The sequence below is a fragment of the Tursiops truncatus genome, chromosome 4 (genome assembly GCF_011762595.2).
Source record: "Tursiops truncatus isolate mTurTru1 chromosome 4, mTurTru1.mat.Y, whole genome shotgun sequence".
NCBI classification, from domain to species: domain Eukaryota; kingdom Metazoa; phylum Chordata; class Mammalia; order Artiodactyla; family Delphinidae; genus Tursiops; species Tursiops truncatus.
The window spans coordinates 139,860,121-139,883,562 of record NC_047037.1 but is presented as its reverse complement, the minus strand read 5'-3'; the positions used below and the strand labels follow the sequence as shown (position 1 = coordinate 139,883,562).

General features: G+C 44.7%; 1 protein-coding gene across 1 annotated transcript in view; it reads right to left on the bottom strand.

Moving 5' to 3' along the window:
- Nucleotides 1-1,204, bottom strand: part of FAM3B (FAM3 metabolism regulating signaling molecule B) — a 54,056-nt gene extending 52,852 nt beyond the window's left edge. Inside the window, exon 1 of the mRNA XM_033856096.2 lies at nucleotides 989-1,204. Within this exon, the coding sequence (XP_033711987.1) occupies nucleotides 989-1,079 (91 nt within the window). The 5' untranslated portion in view covers nucleotides 1,080-1,204. The remainder of the gene's footprint in view (nucleotides 1-988) is intronic.
- Between the last annotated feature and the right edge of the window lie 22,238 nt (nucleotides 1,205-23,442).

Below are 23,442 nucleotides of genomic sequence, written 5' to 3'. Positions count from 1 at the left end.
AACGACACGGAAAACATTTCTGAAACTCAGAGATTGGTGAGATGGACTGAGCTGCAACATGTTCACAGCTCTCAGCTGTGTAGGACCGCCTTTCTCCTTTCCTGAACGCAAATCACCCCTTATCAGGCCAAGAGCATACTGCCTGGACCCCCGCATGGATCACAGCACCCCCTATTCTCTTCCTTCTTCCTGTGAAGATCGCAGCCCTCCAGACATCCACCCGGCCCGGGGCGCTTCCAGGAGTCGCCTCAGAATGAGGCGGTTGAAGCTTGGAATCGCAACGTTTTGAACACTTTTCCTCGGGGAGGTGTTGGAGAACTGAAGATATACGGAGTGAAAAAAGGGAGGGACGAGACCTTGCAGAAGTCACGAGCGCAGAATCCCCTGGGGTCCCCGAGCCACGCGGTTCTCATGACGTCACTCTGACAGCCCTCACTGGTCCCCCTACCTGCTGCCACCCCTCCTTTCCTCTTTGCCACGCCCCCCCGCCCCCGGGAATCGCCATGCCTGCCGATGCTTTCGGGGAACAGCAGAGGCTCGCCCTCCCCCGCTGCAGCTTCTGGAAGTCACTGCGGGGGGCGCGGTCGCTGGCCGCTCAGGTGGGGTCGGGGGCGCAGATGGCAGCCAGCCGGGAGGTCCTGGGTCAAGTGGTGTTCGCCCTCAGGCCCCCTCGGGGGACGAGGACGGAGGCGGGCGCAGGTGTCCCACGCGCTGAGGAGGCCGGGGGACTGGAGTCCGACCCCTGCAGGGCATCCCCGACGTGAGGCTCTCCGTCCCCGGAAATCAGCCGCGCCGCTACCCTCGGGCTCGTCCCTGAGAGCCCCTGGCGTGCCGCTCCCACCCTCGGCGGCCTGCTCGGCGGCCAGCTTCCCAGCCGACCCCGGCCCGGGGCCCGCGGTCCCTTCCCGCCCAGCATCCCGCCCGGGTCTCCTTTCGGCCCTGACCCCGCCCCCGCCTCCGGCCCACCCCGCCCCCGGCCCCTTCAGACCCGGAGCTGCGCCTCCTGTCTCGCCGCTTGGCCACTTCTGGTCTCCGCGCGCTGGGAGCAGTCGGCGCCGCGCCCACGCCGTCCACGCCATCCCCGCCACCGCCGCGTACGCCTGGCCGGGTCTACACAGGCTCTCCCGCCGCTCTGGGACCGCACGTCGAATCCGCACGGGCTTCCCCTCCCGCCGGACGGCAGGTGAAGCAACTCATCTCTACAGCCTCTCCCGCGTCGCAGATGCCGGGTGTGGGTGTGGCCTTTGCGTCCATCACCGCCTTTCCTGCCCCCACGCACCTCCCCACGTGTTCCCCGGGTTCCGTCACCGCCTTTCCTCTCCCCTCCACGTGCTCCCTTGGGCCCACACCATTTTCCCTGCCGGGTGGACCCCCGGGAGAAGCAGGAGCCCGCAGCGACCTTCCTAAGGCGGCCCTGCCTGGTGGCCCCTGCACTCCCTTAGCCTTGCCTGGGGCTGTGTTTACTGAAATTGCTCGACCAAATGAGCCTTCTCCCTGTATGAGGCTGCTCTGTGCGATGCCCACAGCCAAGTTCCCGAGGCTAAGGGGAGTGCATTCAAAAAGGGTGGGCTGTGTGTTTCTAGAAAGTTGTGCATTTCTTCTAGGTTGTCAAATTTGTTGGCATGTAATTGTTCATAGTATTCTTTTATGGTTTTTTTTGTATTTCTGCAGTATCAGTTGAGATTTCTCCTTTTTCATTTCTTATTTTGTTTATTTGGGTTCTCTCTCTTCTTGGTGAGCCTAGCCAGAGGTTTGTCAATTTTGTTTACCTTTTCAAAGAACCAGCTCTTGGTTTTGTTGATTTTTTTCTGTTGTTTTTTTAATATCTATTTTATTTATTTCCTCCCTGATCGTTATTACTTCCTTCTTCTGCTGACTCTACATTTTGTTTGTTCTTCTTTTTCTAATTCTTTGAGGTGCTAGGTTAGGTTGTTTAGTTGAGATTTTTCTTGTTTTTTGATGAAGGCCGTGTTGCTATGAACTTGTGGTTGCCAAGGGGGAAGGGGGGAGGGAGATGGATGGACTGGGGGTCTGGGGTTGGTAGACGCAGACTATTACATTGAGCGTGGATAAACAAGGTCCTAATCTATAGGACAGGGAACTATACTCAATATCCTGTGATAAACATAATGGAAAAGAATATTAAAAAAAGAATGTCTATATGTGTATAACTGAGTCTCTGCTGTACAGCAGAGACTGCCACCACACTGAGTCAACTACACTTCAATAAAAAAAAAAGGGCTGGATGTTGGAAATGGCCCACTTCAGGTGCAGTGTATGAGCTCCCTCAGCCAGGAAGCCCCCATTCAGTGCTCTGTCCACCAGCACAATCCTCGCCACTTCTTCAGGTCAGGGCTTGGCTTCCCCACTGCCAAAGTCCTCTGTCCTTTTATAATCATGCTTCATTTAAAAAAAAAAAAAAGTATGAGAAGCCCCGGATGAAGTGCTGTAGAATTAACTTCCATATTAAAATGTTTCTGTGAAAATGCTCCCCACCTCCCCTTCGTTCTCCTGACCCGTGCCCCTCACAGTTCTCTATTTGTTATAAAGCCGGGTTAATGGCTCCTTTCCATGGCTGTCACACCTGCTGGCCTGTAGGGCCCTGGCAGGCTGGGACTGTGTTTATTCTATACGTCCCCAGCGCCCAGCACAGGTGGGGCATACCAGCAAACGCTCAGGAATAAAATATGTGTTGAACGGATGGATGCCTCCGAAAATGCAGAGCAGGTGAAAAGTCCGGGCTTCGCTTAGTTCAACTCCCTCCGAGCATTTTAATCCCAGTGCAGTTGTGTTAGTCATCTGGGGCGGCTGTAACAAAATAGCACAGGCTGGGGGGCTTCAGTCACAGAAATTTATTTTCTTCAGGTCTGAAGGCTGAAAGCCCAAGATCAAGGTTCCTGCAGATGAGGTTCCTGGTGAGTTCTCTCTTCTAGGCTTGCAGACAGCTGACCTCTCACATGACCGAGAGTGTGTGTGTGTGTGTGTCTGAGAGAGAGAGAGCCCTGTGGTGTCTCTTCCTCTTCTTATCAGAACACTGATCCCATCAGGAGGCTTCACCCTCATGACCTCATCTAGACCCAATTACCCCCAGGGATCTCATGTCCAAATACCATCATGCTGTAGGTTAGGGCTTCCACATATGAATAGGGGGTGGGGGGACAAAGCAGTGATAATCCAAACCTGGGGTTACATGGCCTTCCAGGAGCTGGAAGGAGACCTCTTATGGGGAGTCTTCTCCAAACCCTTCTCTTGCCGATAAGGAAATTGATACTCATGGGTTCAGTGGCTTGCCCATGGCCATGTCTCCATACCTATGTGTTACGTACAAATCTTATCTCTTTGAAGGCCTGATCTTCAAGGGCCTCGAACTGGATTCAACTGGGAGTGATAATAAGCTTGTACTTACGGACATTTATTCCATAAAACAATGCTTTTGGCTCCTAGCAGTAACTGTAATTGGAGTTCAGGCCACCGGATCAGGGAGAGGAGTGCATCTCCGGTGATCACCATCATCAGTGTTGACAGATAAGCTGTTTGATCAACACAGGATCTGGCTGGAGAAGAGAGGTTTTCTGAGAGAAATAAAAACATAAAAATCATTCTCACAGTTTGTTCTTGACCTCAGAGAGTGGGGAAAAAGTCAGAATACCTGGTGAGGAATGCAAAGCAAAACCTCCTTTTGGTTGCATAGCCTTACAGCGATGGTGCCAAGGAACCTGGCTTACTCTGTTCTCGTGACGGAAACGTCCCTTTTAAAAGCCAAAAGCTGCTTTTCCCTCATAAAGTCTAACAGTGACCAGTGGAGTGACAAGTAGTTAAACACACACACACACACACACACACACACGTTTTTCAAGAGGTGACAAGAAAAAATTTTAAAACCCGTTTAATAAAAATGTCTGCCTTCTTTCTAAGGAGAGAAAGAGAGAAGTTGTCACGTTTTTCACTGACTCGGATTCACACGGTCATCACCTTCCTCCCTTCCCTCCCCCAATATGTTAACAGAGCGAATGAGTGAATGAACAGACCCGTAATGAGACCTGTGACTTCCGTGATGTCACTGTATAGCACGACAATCCAGGGAGGGTAGGATTGTTCTCCTCATTTTGCAGATGAGGCAGCTGAGGATCTGAGAAGTGCAGTGAGTTGTGCACTGTCACACGGCTGGCGGGACTCGGGCTGCGGGCAGCACAGCACGATGGGCTCTGTCCTTCGTGCTCCTCCGGGGGCATTTATCACACTGTATTCCGATGACCTGTTCCCTTTACTTGTGGACAGGAACTCTCTAAGACTTGTTTATCCAGCAACTAGGACCATACTTGGTACAGACCAAATTTTCAATGCCTTCTGAATGAACGAATGAACAAACGGACTCTGGAAAGCAATGGAATAAAGTGAAGACTGCGTTGGATTTGAACTGATAAATTCTGCGTTCCAGTCCCAGCCCTGCCGTTTTGCTAACTAGTTCCCCTAATTCTTCTAGCCCTTCGTTTTCTCACCTGTAAGACAGCATGACGTTGATGATTGTTATTAACCTCCTACCTCCATATTTTCATAAAGATGAAATGAAAACTCACCTGCAGCTCCTGTGGGGTTTGAAGCTAATAGTGACAAATGTAAATGGCCAGTGAGGCTTCTGGAAAGGGAGCAGAAGAGAGCCCTGGCCTGCTCTCTGGGCACCAGGGCAGAGTTGGAAACCACCAGGACACGGAGGGAGGCCCTCACACTGAGCAGACCACAAAAAGCGCTTTGTCTTCAGGCTACCCCCCGCTCCACCCGCTGCCACTGGCAGCCGGTGTTAGAAAAAAAATGTGTGCTGGGAAATAGCAAGGAATGTAAAAAGTTCCCAAATACCAACCTTCTCCCCCAGCCCACGATTTCCACCATTATGGTGGATGCTGGTGGAGGCCGCTGTTCTCAGCTGGGGACGCACGTTGGAATCACAAGGCGCATCTGCAGAACCAAAAGGCCTCACCCCTGAGGTTCTGATGTCATTGTCCAGAAAGGAGCCCAGGAACTGACATGTTTAGAACTCTAGGTAGCTCCAGGGTATAGACAGAATTAGGTTCTACTGAGTTAGTATGTAGGGTTATGCAACCGGGGCGCTGTTGCAAACAGGGCTATTACAGTACAGTACTATATAGCCCATTGTGTTGATGGGGTACCTAGGCTAACTTTGTTGGACTTGCGAACAGATTGGACTCATGAACGCGCTTTCGGAACGGAACTCGTTCATGTGTAGGGGACCTACTCTAGTTTAGGCATTTTCATGTTACCTGGCTTATCATCTGGAGTGTAATCCTCTCCGTCAGACCACAAGTTCCGTGACAATAGATAGGGCCCTTGACCCGTTCACAGCAGAATCCCCAGGGCCTTGGACAGGACCCGGCCACAGCTGGCACTCCCTCAATCTTTCTTCAATGACTGGACAAATGACCGAGCAAATAGGTAAGTCCCGTGTTTGTTTAAACCGTAGCTGCAGGGAACACGTCTTCCTTCTTCCTCTCCCCGTGATGAGTTGATTGTATATTTACCTGCTTTTTAAAAATCTACTTGAGGTTTCCCCAATAAAGGACCCACAGGAAAGCCTCAGTTTTGCTGTTCCTGGCGGGGGCGGGGGGAGTTCTGTTGCTTTGATTCACTTTCTTCTCTTTTAAAAGATGTTAAAAACTGCTTCTATTCACACTTCCTGTTTCTTTGAAGAGTTCAGCTTAGTGAATGCGTTCATTGATTCATGTGTTCATGTATTCACTGAAAGAACATCAACTGAGTTACTACTACCTGTCAGGCAACACGGCAGGTGCTGGGACAGAAAGATACGCATAGCCTGTGTCATGCAAACCTGCGTGCCCATGGTCAGGTGGCCGCTAGCATCCATATCTTATAGGGAGGGGATTGTCAGAGGGGCCCTGCCCACTTCGGTCACATAGCTGCCCCATGGAAGCCTTAGAAGAGCAGGCCTGAGGCTCAGCACATCAGCTAGTTTTACGGGACGAGGGAAACACAGGCCTTACTGATGAGTGACGCAAGGCCGACCACCTTAGGAATCGTGAGACCAGCCGCCCAGGCCACCGCACGTGTGACCCACTCGCATGGCCTTCTCCATCCTGGAGGGGCTAGAAAAGTTCAAAGCGCCTTCCCTGCTCGGTCCACAGATGGACACCTGGCAGGGGCTGAAGGGCATAGGTGAACTCACGGGAGGCTCACAGGAGCTCTCCAAGGTGAAACTGACATGTTTTTTTCTTCTCTTTTTTCTTATTTTGGCCGTGCTACATGGCTTGCAGGATCTCAGTTCCCTGACCAGGGACTGAAGCTGGGCCCTCAGCAGTGAAAGCCTGGAGTCCTAACCACTGGACCGCCACGGAATTCCGAAAACTGACAGGTTTTTGCCAAGCGCAGGTACAGAAATGGCTCTCGGCACGCACACCTAGTGCATTTAAGGTGTTTACTGTCTGAGGATTCAAAATGTTTTAATGAGATTGTAAAAGGCACAGAGAAACACAAGCAAAAGCAACCATTCATTCACGGATCCGGGAAAGAGTTACTATCTTCCGGAAGCCAGGCGTAGAGCAGGATTGTGGTAAACGGTGCCGACCACCTCCACGGCCTGCTTCCCGGCAGGTGACAGTCAGGCTGGGACATGCCGAGCTGACTCACACCATCAGGGGGAGTGCTTGGCTTTTATCCCATCTTAGGGGGACCTGGAGGGCTCCCGGGGGAGATGAGGCCGGGCTGGGGCCGGAAGGATGCAAGGCAGTAACCAGGCAGGGTGTTTCCTGATGGTGGGGTCTGGGGAGAGGGTGTTATCTAGACCTTGCTACTTAAGGGGCCCCACGGAGCAGCCTCACATCACTGGGAGCTTGTCAGAAGGCCCAGGCCCAGACCTACAGAATCGGAGCATGCATTTTAGCAAGATCCCGGGGGATGTAAAGCACTAATGCTCTCAAGGCAGAGCAAACTTGAAACCCCAAGTGAAAAATGGGCCAAACAAAAGAAGCAACAGTTCACAAAATGTGTGATACACAGAAGAAAAAGATGAATCTTACAAATAAGCAGATACCTCCAAAATTAGCAAGGATTTAACAAATAATAATATTACCAGCAGTCAGGTGACTGCTTTCAGCCACTGATGAGTGGAGTGTGAATTTGAATAGCTTCACTGGAAAAGTATCCAACTAAAGCCCTGACCCGACAGTTTTTTTTTTTTTTTTTTTTTTTTTTTTTTTTTTTTTGCGGTACGCGGGCCTCTCACTGTTGTGGCCTCTCCCGTTGCGGAGCAACAGGCTCCGGACGCGCAGACTCAGAGGCCATGGCTCAGGGCCCAGCCGCTCTGCGGCACGTGGGATCCTCCCGGACCGGGGCACGAACCCGTGTCCCCTGCATCGGCAGGCGGACTCTCAACCACTGCGCCACCAGGGAAGCCCAACCCTCTGCTTTTTATAACACGGGGCTGCCATCTGCTCCAGCTGTCTTGATCAGGTGACCAGAGAATCCAAGGAAAGAGTGAAAGTGCAGAGGTGACAGAGCAAATGCTGTTCAAACCGAATGCTGTTCAAACAAGCAAAGCACGGATTGGGTCTTGTCACGGCTGCCGTGTAGGAATCTGAGATTCCTACCTTTTCACACTCCTAAACCAGGACAATCATCATTTTTCCAGCATGGCTTAGAACTGGTTCCTTTCGGAGCTGGGTGCCAGGCTGAATCCCTTCCTCTACGCTTCGTGCGTTACACCTGTTCCATTCCCAGCAGGGAAGATCCAGTCAGCCCACCGCAGCTGGCACGGCCGGCGTCTGCTCTGGTTGTGTGGAGTCTGTTGTGTGCCAGTTATTACATAATTTGATGATTATGTAATAATCATCCAGGTACTGTGTCAGAATGCAGGCTACCTAGACACTGGAGTGTGACAGGCGTGTCCTGGGAGAGGTAGAGTCAGGTCAGGCTGGGGCTGGCCTTGAGTACTTGTATACCGATTTTTCTTCTGTGGCTGCCATGAGCCATAGAAGTGTTTAGTGGTCCAGCTCATATACAGAAGGTGGTTTCAAGATGGGATGAGGAGATGAATATGGGAACCGACTCAAGAGCCCAGAGGACAGAGGGCTACAGCAATCCTGGTGAGGGTGAGGGAGTTTGAGCTCTTTAGGAGGTAGGGCCCAAAGCAATTTGGGGTGGGGAATAATGAAAGGGAGGGCATGGGATGACTCGGGATTCCTGCCCAGTTTGTGGTGGCCGGAGGGGTTGCCATCCACCAAGACAGAGAACGAAATAAGAACAGGGTCAAGTGGGAGGAAATAATGAGCAGGTTGCTTTTTCAATAGTTTTTCCTCATTGTAAAAGTAATATATATTTAGAAAACATAGAATTTTAAAAAGAATATTGTAACTCACCTGGAGTTCTTTTAGAAATAACTTCTCTGACTTTTTGGTGCATTTTTTTTTTCCAGTTTTTGGTCTCTCTCTCTCTTGTTTTACACTTCCTTAAATTTTTTTTTTAAACTGAAGTATAGTTGATTTACAGTGTTGTGTTAGTTTCTGGTATACAGCAAAGTGATTCAGTTACGCATATATATAAAACTGAATATCTATATATATATAACTGAATATATATATAACTGTGTGTATATATATATTCTTTTTCAGATTCTTTTCCATCATAGGTTAATATAAGATATTGAGTATAGTTCCCTGTGCTATACAGTAGGTCCTTGTTGGTTATCTATTTTATATACAGGTGTGTGTATGTGTTAATCCCAAACTCCTCATTTATCCCTCACCCCCCTTCCCCTTTGGTAACCATCAGTTTGTTTTCTATGTCTGTGGGTCTATTTCCGTTTTGTAAATAAGTTCACTTGTATCATTTTTTTTTTAGATTCACAAGTAAGTGGTACCGTATATTTTCTGTATGTGTTTGTGTGTGCGTTTAGGGCTGCATTTAAAATTACTGATCTCACTGCATAGACAGTTTATTTTATTTTTTCTTTTAATATAATCTAATCATTTCCTGACCTTTAAATTATTAGAATGCAGGCAGACTTGTTTCATTGCACTTCATAGATATTGTGTTTTTTTGACGAAGTGAATGTTGCCTACATCATGTCTCTGGGTCACATTTTGATAATTTTCACCATATTTCAAACTTTTTCATTACTATTATATTAGTCGTGGTGATCTGTCATCAGTGATCTGTGATGTTACTACTACGACTCACTGCAGGCTCAGATGATGGTTAGCATTTTTTAGCAATAAAGTACTTTTTAATTAGGGCAGGTATATTTTTTAGAGACATGCTGTTGTACATTTAATAAACTACAGTATAGTGTAAACGTAACTTTTACATGCACTGGGAAGCCAAAAATTTTGTGTGACTCGCTTTATTGTGATATTCGCATTGTTGTGCTGGTTTGGAACCAAACCTGTTAACATCTCCAGAGTTTGCCTGTATATTTTTAATGGTTGCTGAGTATTCCACCCTAGGAACGTGTAATAGTTAACTCTATTTCTTTACTGTTGGACTCGTAGATCACTTCCATTTTTTCCACCTTGTATTTGTATTAAATCTTTACCCAAGTTTCAATAAAAAAGTGTAAAAACATTTAAATAACCAAACTCAACATTCCTGTAGAAAAAAAGAAACAAGCAAACAAAAACCTTAAATGATACCGAAATATATACAGTAACAATGGAAGACCGGGGAATTCCCTGGCGCTCCAGTGGTGAGGACTCCATGCTTCTACTGCAGGGCGCACGGGTTCAACCCCTGGTCGGGAAACTAAGATCCCACATGCAGTGTGGTGCAACCAAAGGAAAAAAAAGAAGAAAGAAAAAGAAAAAAAAAAAACCCTGGAAGACCAGACATCTAGTATGAACATGGGCATGTTAGATATAGCAACCCTCCCTGCTTCTCTCGGAAGTCACAGAAGAGAAATCAGAAAAATAAACAGACAACGAACTTCATGCCCTGAACCCTGCATTTTCAGTGTAAGTAGGAGGGAGAGAGAAGCTGCAGATGGAAGCAATGTGTAGAAGCTGCCAGAAGTGGCTGAGAGAGGGCAGAGGCCACGGGGAAGGAATGAAGTGATAAGCGATGGCCAGTGACGACAGGTTCCAGCAGCACCCAGCCTCAGAAGGCACCAGAAAACATTCATTTCCCCACACGAGGGGCTCACACTGAAGTGTGAAAGCCTGTTGCTTCTTTTCAGCAAGGGAAAAGGGAAGGAGATGGACCAGGGCTGACGGCACTCCTGGGAGAATCAGAAGAACCAGGGCTGTGAAACTGCAAATGCACGTTCCACATTTCCAGAAAACAGTCCACTTATTTGGCAGCCGAGAAAGAGAGAATATTAGTATTGTGAGTCTCGGAGGTTGGGTGAAACCTACGCTTGCTGCTCCCTTGGAACCTCCAGCAAGTAGCTGTTCTACAGTTCCATGGTGAGTGAGTGAGTGTCTGATCTAAAAAAGCAACTCAAGCATACTTATGAGGTGTTATTTTATTTTAAAAGTGTGAAAAAGAGGAACAAAACTTACCATCTAATGAAGAACACTCACAGAAAAAGGTCTTCAGAAAGCAGGTAGAGAACAGAAGCATGTGTTTCATCACAAATTTTTTTTTTTAAAAAACACAAAAACAACTCATTGAAGAAATTCCTTCCATGAAGGAGGCCCATAGGAAGATGTGCAAAGATTAGGGGAAATAGCAAAATCACTGGAGGAGATAAAATTCAAACTGACCAAACTCAAGAAAGACCTGGAAGAAAAAGGTAAAGTCACTCAGAGAAGCCCCAGAGAAAATAAATGCTTATGAAAACCTAGTAGGAACACAGTAGACGGAAATGAGACAAGTGAAAAAGGAGTCAGGATGTTGGAGGACTGGAAGGATGTGCAATTCATCTCCCCACAAATGCACCACGAACACATCCTCAGGGCTTCCCTGGTGGCGCAGTTGTTGAGCGTCCGCCTGTCGATGCAGGGGACGCAGGTTCGTGCCCCGGTCTGGGAAGATCCCACATGCCGCGGAGCGGCTGGGCCCATAAGCCATGGCTGCTGAGCCTGCACGTCTGGAGCCTGTGCTCCGCAATGGGAGAGGCTACAACAGTGAGAGGCCCGCGTACCGCAAAAAAAAAAAAAAGAATACATCCACAAATGGAACAGTTCCCACAAAGCACTGCCTGAACAGTAGCAGAGAACCTTGGACCCCTAAAGGATCCCTGCATAACCAGGTAGGACAAAGGAAAGAAGAAGGGAAAAGGAAGAGGAGAGGAAGTGGGACAGGACCTGTGCCCCTGGTGGGAGGGAGCTGAAGGAGAGGAGAGGTTCCCGCATCTGGGGAAGACCCTCTCCAGTGGAGAGCTCAGTTGGGACAGAAAGGGAGCTTCGGTGGCAGTCGGAGGAGAGTGCAGCAACTGGTCTGTGGCAGGCAGGACAGAGTGAGACCTACACAGATCGTCCGTGCCACAGCCCTGTGAGCCCCAGCCTGAGATGGGTATCCGCCAGTGTGTACAGGGCCTGGGTGCTGGAACGCGGGGTTTGGAGAGCAGACCCAGGGAGGGGACTGCTGTTGGCTGCAAGGAGACAGCCTGAGGGGACAGGAGTGAGGAGCTCTGCAACTGGGAATGCTTGTGTAGGAAACCCAGACTGCCATAGAAGTGCGCCTCTGTTGAGTGATACGCAAGGGGTGGGGCCGTCACTGCAGCCTCTCCCCACACACCAGCCGCTCCTAGGAAGGGCTCCTGCCAGGGCCTGCTCTCTTGTGCCCGTGGCTGCAGGCTTGCCGGCACAACCCATCCCCACCGGGGCTCCTGTGACCCCAGCTGCTGCCACCTCCTCCTCTGCAGCCTGTCCCCACCACAGTGGGAACTCTCACAACCCAGCCACCATCACCTCCAGGCCCCCTCCTTGCTGGGGAGGAATTGTGCACTCTGTGGCAGCCTCAGGAACAGCCCTCTGTGGGTGGCCCACATTCAGAGGTGGGGCTGAAACCACAGCTGAGCCCCAGGGGCTGTGCAACTAAGGAGTAAAAGCTGAAATCTCTCCTTGCAGCTGGGCAAACTGCAAATTGACTCCCCTGTGACCAGCTTTGTAAACCCAGCACTTACAGAACATCTGAATGGACATTGAGTGCCCATTGAGTGGGTACATACACATGAGGGTTGGGCCAGGCCAGAGTCTGAGGTGCTCCCATCGTGCCCACAGCGGGTCCAGATCCATGATTACTGCAATCCTGGAACCTGACTTCAGTGGAGCTATGCTGGTGGCCTGGTGAAAGCAACGTCTGAGAGACACCAGGGCCAATTGCTGGCATGCCCATGGTTAAGGTGGGGCTGAGAGCAGTGCCAACAACAGTGTAATCTGAGAGCTCGCACAGTGGGTGAAAGGTGACACAACAGAGCACACCCACAGGTGAACAGTGGCTTCTCTCCCAGTGGGAGTGCTCCAACCCCAGCTACCTTGCACCACAGATCAGGAACACAGCTAAGAAACAGATTTGAGGACCTCTACTCCAATAACTAGGGAGCAGACCCTGCCCCTGACAGGCAGGGACAACCACAGAGCAAAGGAGAGGCCCTGTTCAGTATCCAGTGCAGGCTCTGGTCACCACAACATCAGTCACACCTCCTATCAGAGGGGATAATGGCCAGCATACACGGAGGAAAGAGGTGGCAGACATCTATAGTAAAAACAACCCTCACACCAAAAAATATTAGATCCACGCAGGCTACAAAGGGGCACTCCCACAGAAAATTAGCCCTCCAAGACAGTCTGAGGGTCTGGCATTGGGTGGAAGAACTCCCAGAGCATTTAGCTTGAAGGTCAACAGGGCTTGAAGGAAGGAGATCCTCAGGGCTGGGGGAAAAAGAAACTCCACTCTTGGAGGGTGCACACAAGGTCTCATGTGCACTGTGACCCAGCACAAAGAAGTACCTCCATAGGAAACTGGGCTACACCTACCTAGGGAGTGTCTCCTGGGGAGACAAAAGTTGACTATAGCTCACTGTTGGGGCAAGGACACTGATAGCGGAAGCCCCAGGGAATACTGATTGGAGTGGGCTCTCCTGAAGGTCCACACTTCAGCACCAAGACCCGGCCCCACCCAACAGCCTGCAGGATCCACTGCTGGAAAGCCTCAGGCCAAACAACACAGCCCCACCCATCAGAAGACAAGCTGCATAAAGTCGTACTGAGTTCACAGCCACCTCAAAACATACCCCTTGACACGGCCCTGACCATCAGAGGGACAAGACCCAGCTCCATCCACCAGAGGGCAGGCACCAGTCCCTCCCACCAGGAAGCCTGCACAAGCCCCTGGACCAACCTCACCAACGAAGGGGCAGACACCAGAGCAAGAGGAACTACAATCCTGCAGCCTGTGGAAAGGAGACCACAAGCACAGAAAGTTAGACAAAATGAGATGACAGAGAAATATGTTGCAAACGAAGGAATAAGATAAAAACCCAGAAGAACAACTGAACGAAGAGGAGATACACGATCTATCTGTAAAAGATTTCAGAGTGATGATAATAAAGATGATCCAAAATCTCATAAAAAGAATGGACACACAGACCAGGAAGACACAGGAAATGTTTAACAAAGAGCGGGAAGATTTAAAGAACACAGAGATGAATAATACAACAACCGAAATGAAAAATACCCTAGAAGGAATCAATAGCAGAATAACTGAGGCAGAAGAACGAATAAGTGAGCTGGAAGATGGAGTGGTGGAAATCAATGCCAGAAAACAGAATAAAGAAAAAAGAATGAAAAGAAATGGGGAAAGTCTCAGAGACATCTGGGACAACATTAAATGCACCAACATTCTCATTATAGGGGTCCCAGCAGGAGAAGAGAAAGAGAAAGGGCCTGAGAAAATATTTGAAAATATTATAGCCCCAAACTTCCCTAACATGAGAAAGGAAACACTCACTCAAGTCCAGGAAGCTCAGAGAGTCCCATATAGGATGAACCCAAGGAGGAACATGCTGAGACACATATTAATCAAACTGACAAAAATTAAAGACAAAGAAAAAATATTAAAAGCAACAAGAGAAAAGCAACAGATAACATACAAGAGAATCCCCATAAGGTTCTCAGCTGATTTTTCAGCAGAAACTCTGCAGGCCAGAAGGGAATGGCACAATATATTTCAAGTGATGAAAGGGAAAAACTACAACAAAGAATACTTTACACAGCAAGGCTCTCATGCAGATTCTACAGAGAAATCAAAGGCTTTACAGACAAGCAAAAGCTAAGAGAATTCAGCACCACCAAACCAGCTTTACAACAAATGCTGGAACTTCTCTAGGCAGCAAAGAGATCAGCAACTAAAAGCAACCTTGTACCTATATAGACTGCTATATCAAAACTTCGTGGGAACAGCAAACCCCAAAACTGCAATAGATACACACACGTGAAAGAAAAAGCAACCCAAACACAACACTAAAGATGGTCATCAAACCACAAGAGAAGAGAACAAAAGAGGCAGGGCAGAAAAAAGACTTACAAAAACAAACCCAAAACAATTAAGAAAATGGCAATAGGAGCATACATATTGATAATTACCTTGAATGTAAATGTATTAAATGCTGCAACCAAAAGACATAGACTGGCTGAATGGATACAAAAACAAGACCCATATATATATGCTGTCTACAGGAGACCAACTTCAGATCTAGGGACACATACAGGCTGAAAGTGAGGGCATGGTAAAAAAATATTCCATGAAAATGGAAATCAAAAGAAAGCTGGAGTAGCAATACTCATATCAAACAAAATAGACTTTAAAATACTGTTACAAGAGACAAGGAAGGACACTACATAATGATCAAGGGATCAATCCAAGAAGAAGATAGAACAATTGTAAATATGTATGCACCAAACATAGGAGCACCTCAAAAAGGCAAATGCTAACAGCCATAAAAGGGGAAATCAACAGTAATAATGGGGGACTTTAACACCCCACTTATACCAATGGACAGATCATCAAGACAGAAAATTAATAAGGAAATACAAGCCATAAATGACACATTAGACCAGATAGACTTAATTGATATTTATAGGACAGTCCATCCAAAAGCAGCAGAATACAATTTCTTCTCAAGTACACATGGAACACTCTCCAGGAATAGATCACTTCTTGGGCCACAGATCAAGCTTTGGTATATTAAGAAAATTGAAATCATATCAAGCATCTTTTCCGACCACAATGCTATGAGATTAGAAATCAATTACAGGGGGAAAAAAATGTAAAAAACACAAACACATGGAGGCTAAACAATATGTTACTAAACAACCAATTGATCACTGAAGAAATCAAAGAGGAAATAAAAAAAATACCTAGAGACAAATGACAATGAAAACACCATGATCCAAAAACCTTTGGGATGCAGCAAAAGCTGTTCTAAGAGGGAAGTTTATAGCAATACAGTCTTACCTCAGGAAACAAGAAAAATCTCAAATAAAGACCAGTCACAGGAACTGCAATTGAAACTGTGATTAAAAAACTTCCAACAAGCATAAGTTCAGGACCAGAAGACCTAGCAGGCAAATTCTATCAAACATTTAGAGAAGAGTTAACACCCATCCTTCTCAAACTATTCCAAAAAATTGCAGATGAAGGAACACTCCCAAGCTCATTCTACAAGGCCACCATCACCTTGATACCAAAGCCAGACAAAGATATCGCAAAAAAAGAAAATTACAGGCCAATATCATTGATGAACATAGACACAAAAATTCTCAATAAAATACTAGCAAACCAAATCCAACAACATATTAAAATGATCATACACCATGATCAAGTGGGATTTATACCACAGATGCAAGGATTCCTCAATATACATAAATCAGTCAATGTGATACATCACATTAACAAACTGAAGAATAAAAACCATATGATCATTTCAATAGATGCTGAAAAATTCAACACCCACTTATGATAAAAACTCTCCAGAAAGTGCCCATAGAGGGAACATACCTCAACATAATAAAGGCCATATATGACAAACCCACAGCAAACACCATTCTCAGTGGTGAAAAACTAAAAGCATTTTCTCTAAGATCAGGAACAAGACAAGGATTTCCACTCTCACCACTTTTTTTTTTTTCTTTTGTGGTACATGGGCCTCTCACTGCTGTGGCCTCTCCCATTGTGGAGCACAGGCTCCGGACACGCAGGCTCAGCGGCCATGGCTCATGGGCCCAGCTGCTCCGCAGCATGTGGGATCTTCCTGGACCAGGGCATGAACCCGTGTCCCCTGCATCGGCAGGCGGACTCTCAACCACTGCGCCACCAGGGAAGCCCCTCACCACTTTTATTCAGTATAATTTTGGAAGTCCTAGCCATGGCATTCAGAGAAGAAAAAGAAATAAAAGGAATCCAAACTGGAAAAGAAGAAGTAAAACTGTCGCTGTTTGCAGATGACATGATACTATACATAGAAAATCCTAAAGATGTTACCAGAAAACTACTAGAGCTCATCAATGCGTTTGGTAAAGTTGCAGGATACAAAATTAATGCACAGAAATCTCTTGCATTCCTATATACTATCAATGAAGGACCAGAAAGAGAAATTAAGGAAATGATCCCATTTACCATTGCACCAAAAAGAAAAATATACCTCAGAATAAACTTATCTAAGGAGGCAAAACACCTGAACTCAGAAAACTATAAGATACTGATGAAAGAAATCAAAGATGACACAAACGGATGGAGAGATATACCACGTTCCTGGATTGGAAGAATCAATATTGTCAAAATGGCTATACTACACAAAGTAATCTATAGATTCGATGCAATCCCTATCAAATTACCAACAGCATTTTCACAGAATTCGAACCAAAAAATATACACTTTGTATGGAAACACAAAAGACCTGAATGGCCAAAGCAATCTTGAGGAAGAAAAACAGAGCCGGAGGAATCAGGCTCCCTGACTTCAGACTGTACTACAAAGCTACAGTAATCAAAACAGTATGTTTCTGGCACAAAAACAGAGATACAGATCAATGGAACAGAATAGAAAGTCCAGAGATAAACTCACGCACCTATGGTCACACTAATGTATGACAAAGGAGGCAAGAACATACAATGGAGAAAAGACAGTCTCTTCAATAAATGGTGCTGGGAAAACTGGACAGCTACATGTAAAAGAATAAAATTAGAACATTCTCTAACACCATACATAAAAGTAAACTCAAATTGGATTAAAGACCTCAATGTAAGACTGGATACTATAAACCTCTTAAAGGAAAACATAGGCAGAACACTCTCTGACATAAATCGCAGCAAGATCTTTTTGATCCACCTCCTAGAGTAATGAAAATAAAAACAAAAAGAAACAAGTGGGACATAATTAAGCTTAAAAGCCTTTGCACAGCAAAGGGAACCATAAACAAAACGAAAAGACAACTCATAGAATGGGAGAAAATATTTGCAAATGAAGCAACCAACAAGGGATTAATCTCCAAAATATACAAACAGATCGTGTAGCTCAATATCAAAAAAACAAACAACCCAATCAAAAAATGGGAGGAAGATCTAAGTAGACATTTCTCCAAAGAAGACATACAGATGGTCAAAAATCACATGATATGAGGCTCACCATTGCTAATTATTAGAGAAATGCAAATCAAAACTACAATGAGATATCACCTCACACCAGTCAGAATGGCCATCATCAAAAAATCTACAAACAATAAATGCTGGAGAGGGTGTGGAGAAAAGGGAACCTTCCTACACTGTTGGTGGGAATGTAAATTGGTGCAGCCACTATGGAGAACAGCATGGAGGTTCCTTAAAAATCTAAAAATAGAGCTACCATATGATCCAGCAATCTCACTCTTGGGCATATATCTGGAGAAAAACGTGGTTCAAAAGGATACATGCACCCCAATGTTCATTGCAGCACTGTTTACAGTAGCCAAGACACGGAAGCAGCCTAAATGTCCATCGACAGATGAGTGGATAAAGAAGATGTGGTGCATGTATACAATGGAATATTACTCAGCCATTAAAAAGAATGAAATAATGCCATTTGCAGCAACATGGATGGACCTGGAGATTATCACAGTAAGTGAAGTGAGTCAGACAGAGAAAGACAAATATCATATGATATCACTTATATGTGGACTCTAAAAATAATGATACAAATGAACTTATTTACAGAACAGAAACAGACTCAGAGACTTTTAAAACAAACTAATGGTTACCAAGGGGAAGTGGGGGGAGGGATAAACTGGGAGATTGGGATTGACATATACACACTACTATATATAAAATAGATAACTAATAAGGACCTAGTGTATAGCACAAGGAACTCTACTCAACACTCTAATGACCTATATGAGAAAAGAATCTAAAAAAGTGGATATATGTGTATGTATAACTGATTCGCTTTGCTGTACACCTGAAACTAACACAACATTGTAAATCAACTATACTCCAATAAAAAATAATTAAAAATATAAAACAATGAAAATAAAAGAAATGAGGCAAGTAAAAATGTATGGAAATAAAGGAATATTTTAAAATCTTATAATAATGATAGCTAGAGAATGAAATCAAAGCTGATCTAACATGTAAAATTTAAGTCCACATAGAAAGAGTGAGGGGCTAAAGCCATGAATCAGAAGAAAGAGTGAACTTTCCTTGTTCCAGGAAATTTGACCCCAAATGGTCAGCGTAAGTCACATCCTTGAGTTACAGGGCTTTAAAGATAAAAAAAGAATCTTTTGGGCAGCTGGGAAAAAAAAAATTAAATCACTTAAAAGAGGAGGTGGTAGGGAAGGGATGTAAAGCTGGCCTCAGTTTCCTCCGAATGTTGTTCAAAGCCAGAAGGCAGTGATGCCAGGCCACAGGCTGCTCAAGAGAAAGAAGGACCAGATGAAGCTTGTATACCTGGCCAAATAATTTTCACCAGCAAGGACTGAGGAAATATTGTTTCTCTAAGTCCTTTCTGAGGAAACAGAAGAAAACTTTAGCCAATCAAGAGGCAAGTGGTGACAGCCCAGTATTTTGTAATGATAACACCCAGAGTGTGGGTTAGGATTAGGGAGACAGGACAGAATGTACCTTTTATATGTCCCGGACAAGGCAGAAACAATAAAACTAACAAAACTGAGAAGTGAGCAGGAAGGAAGGCAAGAGGTGGAATAAACTCACTGATTCTCATCTACAATGGCCGAGAGCCAAAAGACATAAAATAAAGCTGCAAGTCAATCAAGAGTAGTGTACACGTACATCGCAGTACAAAGATAATATTAAGACTGGCAAAATCAGGTGATGGCAGGGGTGGGGGAGCAGGAAAGAAATGCTCATCTGATCATTGCCCACGGAGGGGAGCTAAACGTCCATCAACAGAGAAATGGATAAAGAAGACGTGGTGCATGTATACAATGGGAAATTACTCAGCCATAATAAGAAGGAACGAAATTGTACCGTTTGCGAGACGTGGATGGATCTAGAGACTGTCACACAGGGTGAAGTAAGTCAGAAAGAGAAAAACAAATATCATGTATTAACACATATATGTGGAATCTAGAGAAATGGTACAGATGAACCTATTTGCAAAGCAGAAATGGAGACACAGACGTGGAGAACAAATGTATGGACACCAAGGGGGGAGGGGGGTGGGATGAATCGGGAGATTGGGACTGACATATGTACACTACTATGTATAGAATAGATAACTAATGAGAACCTTCTGTATAGCACAGGGAACTCTACTCAGTGCTCTGTGGTGACCTATATGGGAAGGAAATCCAAAAAGGAGGGGAGATATGTATACATTCAGCTGATTCACTTTGCTGTACAGCAGAAACTAACACAACATTGTAAAACAACTATACTCCAATAAAAAAAAAATGTAAGACTAAGGGACTCTCTCTCTGCCATCATATAAGCTGTAAGTATAAAAGTAACCACCATACTAAAAGCACACGCTTTCCTGGATAAAAGAACTACATACACACACATACACACACAGACACACAAACCCCTCAAACAAAACAAAACAAAAAAACGCATAGAGAAAAAGAAGAATGATACGAATTGAACATAAAACATAATAGTAAGACAGATACAAGATGATTGTCATGAGAATGAACGTAAATGGACTTAGCTTATCTATTTTAAAGATTTCTTGAATGGATAGACAGAAAAACTCCACTTTGTGGATGATTCGGAAAGGTTGGAAATAAGGGTTGGGCACCTCCCAGGAGGCTTATGCAAACAATAACATAAGGTCTGGGGTCTTAATACCAGTCAAGGAGGAATTTAAGCCAAAAGGCATTAAATGATATAAAAGGGAGCACTTTGCCTTATTTGTTAAAGGGACAATTCCTTATGAATATATAATATCATACCTATGGACAAAGTAAGACAGTAGCAACGTTTCTAGAACAGACTAGATGAGCTCTATGGAAACAGGAGACTTCAAGTCCTCCTGTATTTGTTTGCTGGGGCCGCCAGAACTAAATACGACAGGCTGGGGGGCTTAAACGGAAATTTATTTTCTCACAGTTTTGGAGGCCAGCCGTCCAAGATCAAGGTGGCAGCAGAGCTGGGTTCTCCTGAGGCTGCTCTCCTTGTCTTGCAGACGGCCACCCTCTTGCTGCCTCTTTACATGGTTGTCCGTCTGCACACGGGTACCTCTGGGATCTCTTCCTCTTCTTGTAAGGATGCCAGTCATTTTGGGTCAGGGCCCTTCCAGGGGCCTCATCTTGTTATAATCACTTCTGTAAAGGCCTTATCTCCAAATACGGGTACATTCTGAGGTGCTGGGGGCTGGGATTTCAACATATGAATTTTGGTGGGGAGGGGACCACAATTCAGCCCGTAACACCTTCTCTTAAAAAGGAAAGATGTGAAAACCCACATAGCCTAGTAAAGTAGAATTGATGGATGTAGTTCAAATTGTTTGCCATGAGGAAAAAAAAGAATCGTCTTTTCGAGCACCCATAGAACATGGAAACTGGCCTGTATTAAGCCACAAAGAAAATCTCAGTCAGTTCCAAAGGCTGGACATGTTACAGGTAAAACTGACTGATCCCAGAGCAACCAAAGAGGAAACTATTAGAAAGCAAAAAGCCAATTCCACTGGAAAATTTCAAAAAAAAAATCTCTCTGACTCCCTTTGGTGAAAGAGGAAATAAACCAAAACATTATAGAGTTTTTAGAAAATAATGATAATAACACTATATGTCAGAATGTCTGAAATATAATTAAGTCAGCACTCAGAGGAATATTTATTGCCATAACTGCTTATATCAAGGAAACAGAATGAAAACAAATTATCAATCAAAAACTAAGAGGGAGATGTTCATAAAACTAAAAGTGGAAATAAGAGCAGTAAACAGTAGAACTAATCAATGCAAACTTATTTAAAAATAAATCCTTAAACAATAAAGTGGATAGAGCATGAGCTACCTGATACATATTACAAAAGAACACAAAGACACACAATAGGAAATAAGGGGAAAATAACCACAAAGACAGGAGAAATGGGGAAAAGAATCATAAGACTGTGGTGCTTTAAATAAAATTTGGAAACTTGGATTATAGTGGATAATTTTATATGAAATCTAATTGATCAAAACATTTTAGTAGAGAGAGAACATCTAAACAGAGTATTTCCGTAGAAGACAGAGAATGTTGTCAAGGTGCTAGCTCCTCAAAGAACACTGTGCCCAGGGAACTTCTTAAGGGAATTCTACCAAACTCTTAAAGAGCAGATGCTCCATTTCTGTACAGAAGCTCTTCCTGAGCACAGGAAAAAGGGTAAACATCAAATTTCTTTTTAAGAAGTGAATGCGGCATTGATAGTAACACCTGACAAACTGCAGAAAAAGAAAACTACAGACCCACTACGCTTGCGAATATGGCTAGAAAATGCTAAGTAAAGTACGATGAAACAGAATATAAAAGCACGTTAGAGCAATAACACATCATGATCAAATAAAGGTGATGCCAGAAGCACAAGTGGTTTCGTATTAGGAAAGCTCATAATATAACTCACAATGTTGTTAAATCTAAGGAGATGAAACATGATCTCCTCCACAGGTGATGAAAAGGCACCTCACAAAATTGTAAGATTTATGATAAAGTTCTCAAGGAAATAGGAAGAGATGGTATGTGAGTCAGGGTTCTTCAGAGAACCAACAGGACACAGATTTATTTTAAGGAATTGGCTCCCATGATGGTAGAGGCTGGCAAGTCCAAAATCTACAGGGCAGGCCGGCAGGCTGGAGACCCAGGGAAAAGTTGATGTTGCAGCTCAAGTCCGAAGGCAATCTGGAGGCAGAGTTCCCTCTTTCTGCAGGGACCTCAGTCTTTTTCTCCTAAGACCTTCAGCTGATTGGATGAGGCCCAATCACATTGCAGAGGGTAATGTTCTCTACTCAGCATTCACTGATTTAAATGTTAATATCACCCAAAAATACCGTCATAGAAACACTGACACATAAAATTAACCATCAGAGATAGATTCTTCCTCAACATAAGAAACTGTATCTTTCTCAGCCATTAGTGTCAGTTTTTAAAGTTGGGAACAAAATAAGGATGCGCTTTACTATTTAGCTCTCTACTAAAGGTACTGGACAATGTAATCAGACAAGAGAAGGGAAATAGAGGTATAAAATTGGAAAGAATGATATGATACTATCACTAATCGTATACCTGCAAAACCCCAAATACTCGCCTGAAAAGCTCAGACAAAAGAATTCATGAAGATAGCACAATACAAAATTAATACACAGAAACCATCAGGTTCCATATTCACAAAAAATCAACCAGTTAGAAGTTTTAATGGGAGAAAAGATCTCTTTTGCAATAACAAAAAAGATTAAATGCCTAGAAATAAATTTAGTAAGAACCTGGCAAGACCTATGTCAAGGAAGTTTAAAAATGTTCTGAAGGAACAAAATAGATGTAATTAACAAATAGAAACACATTTCCTCTTCTTGGATAGGCTATCTCAAGATCAGAAAGGTGTCAACTCTCCCTAAGATAAATTATGTGTGATCCCCACCAAATCCTAATGTGTATTTTGGGGGGCGCTGATTCAGGTGTTGATATGAAGAAATAACTTTGAAAAAGAAGGGTAATGTGAATGAAGTAGCCATGATGACTATTAAAGCTGTTAAAGGTTTAAAGTTTTAACACCTGAAACAGCAGAGTTCCAGCAAGTGATGGGACAGACCAATGGAGAAGAAATATAAATGGAAGAAGAAAGTTCAGAAACAGACCCAAATACACACAACAATTAAGTGTGTGATGCCATTTTAAACCAGTGGAAATGATGAACTATTTAACTAACAGTGTTGACATAACTGGGTAAACCATCCGACAGAAAAACCATACCCCACATCTTGCACGCACATATATTCCACATGGATTAAAGATTAAATGTTTAAAAAAACAAGCCATAAACATACTAGAAGAAAACATGTTTATACGT